We start from the raw sequence: 13,119 nt of genomic DNA, 5'->3' as shown, positions 1-13,119 counted from the left end.
TTTGGTAGGTTCATTTTCAGTGTCACTTAACGATAGGTCATTTTTTTGACACTCTTCCATATCTTTTTTTGTTGATTTGTCTGCTACCAGGATGTCAGTTAATTATGATTTCATTGGACTAATCTTATGGCAATATTACCTTTCAAATTATTGAGAGCTCTTGGTATAAGTTGCTTCATTTTACCAGAAAAAACTAATCTTTTTATTGTTTTATTTTAACTTTCTAAAGCAGTAGTTAAATTTCTTTTAATTACGAAATTCTTAATCAAAACTGCCAACCACAGTTGGATAATATGTAAGGATTTCCTTTAAGAAGTATGTAATAAAAGCTGGTACGTAAAGATAATTTTTTTCATTGATTAAATTTTCATTGCGTTTAGACATTGTAAGGTCGCAGACTGATGTTAATTATTAGTAAGGTTTTTATTTTTTTCGTCATGTTATTTTTATTATTATTATTTTTTTTCATAAAAATTTATTATTAACAATATTGTCGTCTTTATAGTAGTTATTTTCTTCTGCTTCAACGTAATCTAATGCCTTCACTTCTCAAAGTCTTCTACGTACCAAAAAATTTTATACTGATAAGCAAACAACTTCACAAGCTTGGAAAATACATACATGGCTATTGATAAATGTGTCAAGTGAATTAACAATCCAACTGCAGATCACAAGAGATATTCAGTGTATATATTAGTTGTCAATGTTTTAATTCTTTTCATAGCTATTTTTACATGAAGCATTGAGCATACATGAAGTACTGTTAGTTCGTTGTTAATAATAGACTTTTTTGGTACTGAACACAATATCCAGATAAATACTTTAATCGCAACCGTTACACGATTTACAAGACACTTAGATCATAGTTTTGCTAAAATCTATTTTTATGAAACTAATGATTGGCCATTTATTGATAAAATTTTGTTTTAAAACTTCGACCTACATGTCTAGGCACGATTATATAATTTAGACAAAATGCCTATCAGTGATAAATCAACATACTGATGTAGACAGACGGACTTCATCCCCTTTGACAACAAGTGAATAATAAAAAATTCTTGTTTCTGATTAAGGGGGTTGTTTTAATATAAATCCAGTAGCATCAAAATGTGAACGGAATTTCCTCTCTTTTGGAGTATCAACAAGCAATAAAATCTGCTGTTTCATAAAAAGTATAATGTAGAATGAGGGATGGATTGTGTATCCTTGTATGAAAACATTTTTTTACTTCCCATTTGAACTTACATTACTCACATTTTTTTAAAATTTTTTCTTTTAACTTAATTAAAAATATATGGAAATCTCTATCTGGATCACTTCTTGTCTTCTATTCAGAATTTATTTAATGTACAATTTTTGCTGATAGTGCATTATTCTAATTTTTTCTAGCGAGTACGTCTTCAGGTATGTTAGCCAGCATTCTACCTGCTAAAACGTTTGCGTCAGTGGATTACAGTTCTTTAGCTGCATCAATTCTTTGGTTACCCTGTATGAACTGAGGCTCACAAACGTCTGCATGTTATTATAGGCACCATAATACTCGACATGAACAATGTTATTAACTTTAAACGAGATAGGCTCCAAGATTTCGAGTAGAAATTTGTAACAATTTCTTAATTTACAGTAAGCGTCAATAAAAAATTTTTTTTTTCCGTTTGTACGTCACACCTTGCAGTCTATGTTTCTCTTTAGATACAATACATTTTTTCTTCATAGTCGCAAGAAATGTTAGAAATTTTGTAACTCATCTAGATTCAAACGTAGCACCGCTCTTGCAATTTTGTATTAAAAACATTTTTAGTTTTATAATCCTTTCGTCCTTCACGACCAATTAGATCAAGGCGTATTCTGTTGACAGTCACGTGAAACTCTTTCTTTTAGGATAGGATACAGTGAGTCGACTAGAGAAACACATTCATTTAACTGCCTCATACCCACTAACTCTTCTATGTCAATACTATTATCAAAATCAATGTCATCTTAAGATCATTAATTACCATACTTGCATGTCGTTTAACTTTTTTACTATATTATTTTTATTTAATTTAAGTTTTAAAAATATGGTTTTTGTATCGATATTTCAGTTTAAATTATTTTCATCAAATTTTAAACTGGGTCATTTTATGAAATTTTTTCGTTTACGAATTCGACGATTACTCTTGTAAATATCAAATTTTTTTACAATACAAAGCAATTTTTCTTCTGTAATCTTCATGCCAAATTCACAAAAAAATTATGTAAGCATTTGCATCTAGAATTAAAGTCGTATTGTACTTTTAATCATGAAATGCACAACTAATATTGGTTGCTGAAATGTGAGGGGAACAAATTGATACGATAGAAAATGAAATTTTCTTAATAATGTAAGACTACACTAACATAACGCAAGGTAATAAAAGAAGAAAAAACGTCTTAAAGATAACAAGCATGCTTGTTACATCGCTATTCGTTGTAAGCTACTTCTGCGCTGTCTTTATTTGTATGTGGTACTTAATTCAAATAATATGGAAGGAAATTGCTGGAAGCAGTCTCCACTAGTGTAGTAGTCGTATCATGGTATCAGTACTCCTTCAAAGACTTGCACACAGCAACTATACCACGTATTCTTCAATTACACTGTTGACCACTCTGTAAGAGCATGTATAAGAACACGTGAGTGATAAAATCTTTGTAAACGTATAAACGGCGCACGAACTGATACGTCAGTTGAGAACATTTTGAAAACAAAATTTAGAAATAGGAAACAGTCAAAATTATAAAACTATTAAAACAGCTAAATATGTTGTGAAATACTACTCTTTTTCCCAAGCCTGGCTTTTACCGCTTAAAAAACAAATAGGTATTGTGCAGGAATAATAGATACGTATACTACTAGTTTCCAACCTGGCGCAAGAACTCGAAAAAAAGGTATAATTTTTTTTCAAATTTTTTTGTCTACACGTATGTATGTATCTACGAAAAATTTATTATTTTCCAAGCTGGATTAGGCCAAAAAACTAATTTTAAGGAGGTTCAGGAGTAATAATAAAATGCAGAGATCACAATAATATAGAGTTTTCTTGATAGTCTAGAATACGTAGAACTTATATGAATTTTTTCAATATTTGTTACAGGTTATTTTTAAAAGAATTATAGAAACAAAAATCATGTGATTAACATAGGCTCTTGTGGAAAGTAACCTCTTTGTCTCGCTTAAATGGACAAAACTTTTTGGAAAATGCAAAGGTATTGAAAAAAAATCTACCTACGAGTTAATTATTGTTTAGTTATTCGGTGAGCAAAATTTAGAGGCATGTTATGGTGCATTTTCAACAATGCAAACGTTAAACGTAAGGAAAATATTGAGTTTGTGGGGTGCAAGAGAGGGTGCGCGGTAAAGGGGGCCAAACTGCTCGGGCACAGGGAACTCCCCCTTCCACGTCCCTTTAAATGATACTCCCAAACTTCCTTAAACCCTGGGGCACATGAGGCCTCATTCATCTTTAAACAGGCTACTTTGGTTAGTTCCATCTTTTTAAAAAATAGATATTATTGAGAATGTAATACATTTATACTGGAGACTATGTATATATTGTACTGATGTAAGAGAGATGGACTAGCAGCGCCATCTCTAGATAATTGCAAGCATAAAGCAGCGTTGGCCACGATGGTCAAAAGTTTGATGCCAATCGTAACCTGCAGAGAGCTTCTTCATTAGCACCACCACCGGCCAAGCTGTGAACTATCGCTGATGTACGCATATGGATATATCTATACATCGTTCACAGCGATAGTTCACAGCTTGGCCAGCGCAGGCGGTGGCGCTGATGAAGAAGCGCTCTGAAGGTTGCGGTCACCATCAAACTTTCGACTATCGCGGCCAACGCTGGTATGAAGCTTTGTGGGCGCCTGGTGCTCTGACAAAACACGTAAGCGTCAGATATATCGTCTGTCCGTCTAAGCATACGGTCATGCATGCGAGAAGCCGTTTATCGTTGGCTGTATTGTATATTGTTATAATAACTGTATTCTCTTTCTCTTCTTAAACCTATTAACTTGTACAAAGTGTGTTGGTTCGTTTCCCACGATCCACGAATAATTCTTTGTATTTTAACAGGTATAATTTTTTTCTCATTTTTTACTTACACGCTTGTATACGTTAAGCTCCGTATCACGGAAAGACCGAGTTCATTGAAAATCCTCTACTACACTTAGTTGTGAGTTTTTCATAGCTTGGTACGGTTTTTTCCCGTACCACGTCTGTCTAAAATCTACGCTGAAGTATGTTAGCCATGTAAAATCTCCTTCTACTGTTTGGTAAGTTTATATGAACACTAAGTACGGTATTATCTTATGTAAATAAATAAGTAATTGAATAATTTTACTCTCATGAAAAAATATTAGTGAGACATTGTAATTTCTAACTCACTAAAATATTTTTAACAAAGTCATCCATGATCCACTTTGAGGTTACTGTTGATATTTATAGTAACAACATTAACAATTCATCACTGCACCAGTATCCTAATTAACTGTCACTTATTTTTTTAACGCTGGTACATACATTTATTATGATAAAAATAATATTACAATGAATATGGATAATTTTCAATGTACCTACAGGTATATTATAAATGCATACCGCAAGAAAAAAAAACTGCTCTGCGCACTATAGTACGTCGTAAACACCTACTGGATACATCTATTTTTCATAGCTACAGTTGGTAAGGGAAAAAACCGTACCACCGTCACTAAACACTTGTACTGATATCTTAAAACCTATATACTCGGCACGAAATTTAAGACCACTTAAGGTGACACTAAAAATTCTTGTGTTAGTAAGCAACAAATATAACGTTGGTGTAGTATTTCTTACGATCAAATATTGTAGTAGGGGATTTTCAATGAACTCGGTCTTCCCGTGTACTTTCCGAGCTAAGTGGTCTTTATTGGCCTTAGAAAAGCATAAAGGTTGTGAGGGTGCTAAATTATGGTAATTAATTTGAGGAGAAAGAAACTAAATAAAAAATAAGTATGCCTAAGGACCCCACGTGTGCCATTCGTCCCTGAGTGAGGCTGATTTCGGGTGGGGTTAACTTGAGCCATGTTGTCAGGGCCTTTTTTTTATCTATTTGTATTTATGAACATTAGCACGGTTACGCATGGAAATTTTAGATGGTTGTGAACACATTATTATTACCTTTTGTATGACTAATGCGTGTTATTAGTAGCTATCAACACTATTCGCATTCCTCTTAGTTAGCAGCCCCCTCGCTTCTCTCGTAACTACATATGCTACAAATCATCTTGTTTGGTCGATTATCAGGAAAAGATGTGCATGCTTGCGCAAATGGGCATGAATCATGAAAGAGCATATGTGTAAGCGGCGATAGAAGAGAGTTAGAAAGTAGTGAAAAAACTTATTTCAAATTTCAGTTAAAAAATGAGTCAAGTTAAATTTGAATTGAAAAAACAGTCAACTTAGATTCGGAATGTAAAGAAGTCAGTTAGGGAGTAATTTTTTTCATTAAGTTTTGTCGTAGCAGAACTAACATTAACATGTAGGTATTTGTATTTAATGGAATAGATTTATAAGAAAATAAATTTTGTAAAAAAAATTAGCGAAATGTCTATGCTTGTTAACTTTTTTATAACTTTTCCGGAGAGTGTTCTTTTGCTGAATCTTCGTATGTACATTCAATACACTCGGATCAATAAGAATAATTTTATAAAAAAAAAAAAAAAAAACACTTCTAGTTTTAAAGCGTCTGAGATTGTTGACAGTTTTCGCTGATTCAGCGACGTGGAAGGACTCTTTAATTTGTTTATAACTGTTTTCTGGAAGGTATTCTTTTGCTAAAACTTTGCCTGTATATGTAAGACACTTAGATTAACTTTACAAACGATTTTTTTTCTGGAAAGTGTTCTTTTACTGAATTTTTTCTTATACACTAAGGGCACTTAAATTAACTATATACACGATTTTTATGAAAATCACTTTTTATTTTGAAATCAAAGAGATGTACAGTAGTCATCAGCCAATTTGGTGACGAGAAAAGACTTTTCAATTTGTTCATAACTTTTAAAGAAAGGTATTATTTTCCTTAAATTTGGTGTTTATATACCACGAGAGGCAACAAAGAATGTCAGAAAATGTTTTTATTAAAAGGTATGTTCTAGTTTACAATATTTTCGGTTAAAGTCACATTATCCGATGTTAAGTTCATACACTGTTACTGTGCATATACAATGTTTATACTTTGTTTATTTGTACTCATGCACTATGCATTGGTTTTTTAGGGTAATTCATGATATTTAGAATTCTGATTGAGAACTGTTGTAAATCGCGAACCGGCGGATCTGAATAAGCGGCTAGCTTTAGACTTTTAACATCATTTTTACTTCCTTCCACTGCGACAGAAAAAAAGTGTAATTTTTTAAAAATTTATTCATGTACTTAAGTTATGTACTGTAAATATCACTTATTCAACATACTAGTAAAATATACTACAAGTTATCACAATAATTAATGGGTGACATTTATGTCATATCGTTAATATTTATTACTTCAATACCTAGCTCCGTTCTAAAGTTATTAAAAACGAAAGCTCAGTGATTTTTGAATATCGAACTGTTTATCTGCTATTGCAATTGAGTGACATAAACATCTTTCTCTTAAAAAAAGCTACCGTTGCAAAACTATGCGTGCAATCTCCAAACAATCTTACGAAGCGCTCGTATTACAATATTAATTTGGTCTATTACACACAAGAATGTAAACAGTTAACAAATATAACACTCATTACTGCGTACTATTCACAACGAATATCGTACACAATTTCGGCATTAAGATCAGCATCAATAGTTGTATGATTATTGCGCTACAATTGTGCTTGTGTCAACTAAAAACTATTAGGTTTAGCATTAATTGGTCGGTCAGATTCTTAATCTGACGAGTCCTTCGTAAATGGAAGAGTATAAAAACTCCTTGCATATACCAGAATTCACCGTTTCTCTTTTATCAAGTACTCTTAAGTAACTATAAAGGTTGGGATAGATCGTGTGGTACGATACCTATAAGTGCAGAGTTCTACGAGTTTTCTACATTTACCGTAAATAAGAAAGTTGGGAAAAAGTGAATTGTTGCGCCTAGCAATGGTCTTGCAGCGCTGGATCGCTGACTCGCTCTAGTTGCGTCCTCTAAACAAATAATACTCTTTCTTTTCGTGCTATTACTTCTGACTATAGGAGTTAGCCCAATCCTAACCTACTAGCAGCAATGACTCATCGTTTAGCAACTAATGTCCGTCTAGTGACCAGGCAATCGTTGTCAGCGCAGTTGATGGATTACCAGTTTAAGACTACGCTCTAGCTTTTGCCGAAATAGTGAACCCAACAGATGTTCTTGATGTTTCTCGAACTGGTCAATGTAGGATATGCTTCTACCTTAACAGTAAAGACCTTACTGATAAAAGAAGCTGAATTAACTGTTGGTAACTCGATTCTACCAATTAAACCCCTTAACTCAAAATATATCCAAATTGTTATCTCCAATGTTCAATTGTGTATTCCAAACTCAGTAACCGAACAAGAACTTAAAAAACTAAAAGTAAAAATGGTATCAAATATACAACACATCAAATCCAGAATCAATCTTCCCAGATTTTCACACTGGGCAAGTTTTAGGAGGCAAGTTTTAATTCACCCAGGTTCAATAAACAGTGTTCCTCCAAACAAACAGATAAATCACGAAGAAATTTAGTGCAACGTTTACCTGTCGTCGTCTAAAATGACTTATGCGGTATGTGCCCAGAAGGGACACCTGGTCAAATACTGTAATGAGGGAGCTATTCAAAATAATCTATCAATGGACAGTAGCATCACTACACCAAACAACTGGAAATCTGCTAATAATATCAAATCAAATTTTTTGCATGGACATATAATAACCTGAACGACCTCATTAAACCTGGAACCATGACTGCTCCTAACTAGAATTAATCACCTACTAAAGAGAACCCAAATTCAACATTTATAGCTCCTCGTATCAACTTTGGTCTTAACTTTACGGCTTTGCCCATCAAAGTTGGCAAAAGACCCCTACCGGAATCAACACGCTCAGAAGAAGATGAAGTTTAACCACCTCAAAACAGTAAAACTTCTGGCAAAGAGGCGGAAACTAAATCCAACCCAAAAGAAAAATTAGTAAAAACTCACAATCCCAGTACTGATGATGTCACTTTTCAACTTTTACCAGCTCAGGAATACATCAACAGCAATCAAGACAAATATGGGCTGTAATAAAAAAAAATTACTAATCTCCTCTTGTACTTATAATAGACACCACGCACTTAGACAACTTCAATTGCTCGCAAGTGTATACAGGACTTTTGGAGCCTTATACCTTTTTTTTAGTGAGATCTACCGACTTATAAAACGCCGCAACTTAAAGGCTTGCATCGATAAGTATACTCAAAAACATTGTTTGGATCATGTTTTTTACTCTGATAGTAGCTAAAGTGACTTTGCTTTTGAAGGTATGGCCTAATGATCTCGTTCTGTGCTAAATTCTACTCATAATTTATTCCTATTTTTTTGTTCTTGTAATTTTTATTTAATTTTTATTTAATTTTTATTTTATATTTATTTACTTTTTTTTTTTTTTAGGAGAAAAAAATGACAGCCCCTCCTTTTTCTGCTAAATTAAGGAGGTTGGATACATATCATCGACAATAGTTGGGGGCTCTAATTTAGTTTTTGATTCATTCTATGTGTTATAAAAGACAAACGTACTTATTTTGGGCAATCGCAGCCATGTAGTTATCAAGATATTTCAAAGTAAAAAATTAACAATTTAACACGGTCTGTTATGGGAACAATGTAGTGACCTAAAAGTAACATACCTTAGTAATAGTTAAAAAATCGACAAAAAATATATTTCGATACTTCCAAAACTGCGGATTCATATGGTCCTTTGATTTTTATCACTACCCATAACAATTGAGTGAAAATCACGATTTTTCAAAATAAAAATAAAAACTTTGGTTAGGTTTATAAGATGGATGCATAAATTGCATAGGAATAAGCTGTATTACGTTCTGTCGGTGATGTAGTGAGCTTCCCACATCCTTGACCCCGCTTTGCCTCTTCTCTGAAAGATTGTGTCTTACCTCTTTAACTCACATTTACGCTTTAAGAATTAGATTTTACAATGTAAGCGTTGTAGCATAAAATTCATTGAAACTAAACAAGTAGCAAAATATTTTTGACGTTGTAGTCTGTGTAGAATCCAGGCTAAATGCAATGCGATGGAAATGTGTAGATTACGACTTAATGGCATTCAACCTAGCATTGATCTTATTATTTATTTCATACTTTCTCAAGAACAGTGGATTGAAATCGTGCAAAATGTCAATAAAAACCATCACGTTATACTTGTGGGCAAATTTAACGCTCATAATTAGTCATGGAATCGTGTAAACACTGACGCTGATGGCATTAGCTTAAAAAATGCCTACAAGGCCCATAATTTTCTTTTTCACACTTTTAACTCCTACACGTACATTAACAAACGGACAAATCATAAGTCTAATCTAGACTTAATAGTGACCTCTAGTAACTTCAGCAATTGTGTAAGTATAGAAGTACGGGATGAAACCTGGAGTTCTGACCCCTTTTCTATATTTATGAAGGTCTTGATTAAATAATATCTGCATAAAACAGAATCATTTAAATTAAAATCTACCTGTACAGACTGGAACGGGGTTAACGAACAGCTGGAAGAAAATTGTGAATACCTACTTCTTCAGACTACGAAAACTTAGCACCCAATGACAAACTTAATTTTTTCACTGAAACAGTTGCTGGTGTCATAACCCACATATCTCCAACCAGAAGTACTGTTTCTAAGCATACACATGTTAACCATGTTTCCTGGTAAGACAATGACTGTGACCGTGCCAAGAGACTCAGGCGAGCAGCCTTCAAAAAATTTTAGTTTCCTTTAGATCAAGACGATTTAATTCTGTATAAAAGACGTACTGCCGAGTTTAGAAATTTACTAAAATGGAAAGAAAAGGGAAATTTTCGCAAATTTTCAGAAAGCTTAGACTTTTGCAGTAACTTTTTTTATGTGTGGAATACAGGCAAGATACTCTAAAACGGTTGGGTAAACGTTAAACCTAATTCTGTCAATGAAAACTTACAGTCTCGCAATTATCATAATGCTATTGACAAACTGTATTCTCCTTAGGCTTGAACAAACCCAAATTTAATCTCGACGTGCCTTTGAAATGATTTCCTCGACAGCCAATTCACGTATATTGAAGTTAATACAGTTCTAGATGACAAAAAAGACAGTTTCACCCCGAGGATTGAAAGGATAAACTTTGGCATCCTGAAAAGACTTCTAATCAAGTACAAACTACTTCTACTAGACATTTTTAACAAAATGTATGACGAAAGCCTATTTTCAGACTCTTGGAAAAATATTTTTGTTTTATTTATTAAAAAATCAGATGCCCAGGCTTCGACCTATTTCTCTCATCCAATGTATCTGTAAGCTGTTTAGAACCATCATTAAAAATGTACAAAATGTGTAGCTGAAATTCATTCTCTAATCCTAAGCAGCCCAAATGATTTCCGCAAAGCAAACTCATGTACGAGCAACCTTCTTAACTTCTCCATGTTTGCCAAATCAGCCTTTCAGATCAAACAGGATGTCTATGCTGTCTTTCTTGACGTCGAGGGGGCCTTTGGCAACGTTAACATTGACATTTTTCTTCAAAAACTGCTTAATCTAAGATGTTCCTTTAAAATTTTTAATTTTATCAACTTTTTATTCATGACCGTCTCAATTTTACCAGCAATAGCCAAGACTCTCACAGATTATTATACGAAGTCTTCTCACAAGGAGCTGTCTTGAGTTCACTCCTCTTTTCCCAATGTGTAGCTCAAATAACACAGTACATACCTGATTTAATCTATACATCTCAATTTAATGACGACGCGCGGGAAAGCTATAAAATCAGAGACTAGAATAAATAACATTAACGTACTCGAAAGAGCCAATTCGACTACAAATGCAAATCTTTATCATCCACAATTGGCTTTGATATTTTTGCTCTTAAAATGCTCGAAGTTTATCCATCTTAACAAAAAAAAATATAATTCCAGGTTATACAACTGTATGTATAAAAGGTCAAAGCATTGTCTCTCGGAACAACGTCAAATTTCTGGGTGTTATTTCTTTTTTTCAACTAATCTTTGACTCTCACACTAATCACGTACATAAAATATGCACGACTAACATGAATATTCTTCGAGTTTCACGTGGTACTTGGTGGGGCTAGAGCCCCAGTACCTTATTTATTCTGTATAAGAGTTTTGTGCACTCTATAATTGACTACAGCAGTTTCGTGTAATATTCTACTTCGTGTAAGTCTAGTAGGAAAGCTTAATTGAAAAAGCGAGAAAAGAAAACAGTAAAAAGAACAGACATTTCAGTTAAATCAGTTGAATTTATTACAACAAAATATGGTCTTATATATACTATACACAGAATACGCACCTTTTTCAGTAAGAGCCAAAAAAAATGAGGCCTGCCGCTTCCCGATCGTATTTTATTTTTTTAGCGGTTCTTTGTTTCAACTCTTGCACACACATACAAATACAATGCATAGACACATACGTAAATGCATATTTGTTTTTAAGAACTCATAACAAGCTCTTTGATAATACTGAGATTCACGAATTGACATTGTTTACTAAAATATGTGTTGTATGTTTATAAAAATCACATATGGACGATTGGGTAGGGCAGTGCTCTGTTTATAGCTGCCGAAACAAACACAGCTCAAAACTATAAAAGACAACGTGGAACTATCTCTCAGCCTGTTGGCCGTAGACCTACCGACACATGTAGATCTGTGCACCCAATGGGCCTTCATTCCAGAAGTAAGCTCTATGAAGTCTATGAGTACAATAGGTGGCTTGACTACCACAGGATCACCCCACACCGGATAAAGACTCGCTCCCCCGCGTCCGCATATGCCCACACCAATTCGCATGTACATTCTTACTTAAAAGTTAATTTTCATTGCTTACACTTATATTAATAATTGAGGCCGATTCATGCGATTATCAACAAAAAAAGTTAGACTTGCTTGGTATGTAACTGCTAAACATGTGTTGATGTTATATATATGTACACTAACAAAGAATAATTGCAATTGCATATAATATCCGACTAATATGATCGGAAAACTAAGCTATGATTGTGTGTATTTTTGTATTTCCTGAATTATCGGGTACAAATCCTGGTTGGAAAGAGAATCATGGTTTAGTCGACACTGACTTTTTATTGTATTTTAAAATTCTAGATATACTTCTAAAATCTATTAATCCTTTACCTAGTAAATAAGAGCAAATATAATACCACACAGTATTCGAAAATGAAAACATTGATCCCTGAAATTATGCATATACATTTATTACAGACAATTTTACAAAAAATTGTACTTTTATTTACAACTTCTAAAAATGAGTGTTTTGGATATTTTAAATATGTATTTCAAAAATTTCATAAGACTCAAAGTTGAAAAAAAATGTTATAACATAAAAACAATAAATATTACTTTATAGCACACTACCTTAATTGACGGAACTTGATCTATATAAAACAAGATTTTTGAAGAACCCTCATTGTTGTCAGGCTTTGTAGCTCTCTTTATACGATTTGTAGATGGTGAATATAAACAGGATTTTCCGGTAATTGCAAGTACAAAGTTACGATTCGAGTCCTTTAACACTTTGTACTTTTGCGGTATGACATTAATGTCACCAACGGAAATAATTGCTAACTTTTCTTCGACAAGAGGGTTAACTTCTTTTTCTTTATAAATTACATTATACGATATGTTGTTGAAAGCAGATAATGCAGATTCAACCAATGGTAAATAGATTAAATCGGTCAATGATCCTGAATTGTTTAGTTTCTGCAGACTCTGTGAAAAAAACAAAATAAAATTTATAGACACTTAACACGCAAACAATGGATGTGGACTTTTACGAAAGCTCAGAATATATTTTAGTATTTTACTTACAAAGGGACGTAAGTACGGTAATTCCTCCCAGGCATAA

The 13,119-nt window shown here is 33.3% G+C and overlaps 1 protein-coding gene across 1 annotated transcript in view; it reads right to left on the bottom strand.

The window, feature by feature from the left end:
* Positions 1-13,119, bottom strand: part of LOC106642068 (uncharacterized) — a 145,194-nt gene that overhangs the window by 37,484 nt on the left and 94,591 nt on the right. Inside the window, exon 2 of the mRNA XM_014356707.2 lies at positions 12,630-12,983. Within this exon, the coding sequence (XP_014212193.2) occupies positions 12,630-12,983 (354 nt within the window). The remainder of the gene's footprint in view (positions 1-12,629; positions 12,984-13,119) is intronic.

The sequence above is a fragment of the Copidosoma floridanum genome, unplaced genomic scaffold, assembly GCF_036245765.1.
Source record: "Copidosoma floridanum isolate Cflo_tuat_1 unplaced genomic scaffold, Cflo_Japanese_pri ptg000008l, whole genome shotgun sequence".
In the NCBI taxonomy this organism is placed as follows: domain Eukaryota; kingdom Metazoa; phylum Arthropoda; class Insecta; order Hymenoptera; family Encyrtidae; genus Copidosoma; species Copidosoma floridanum.
The sequence above is the reverse complement of the archived record's forward strand: the minus strand, read 5'-3'. Positions and strand labels throughout refer to the sequence as shown.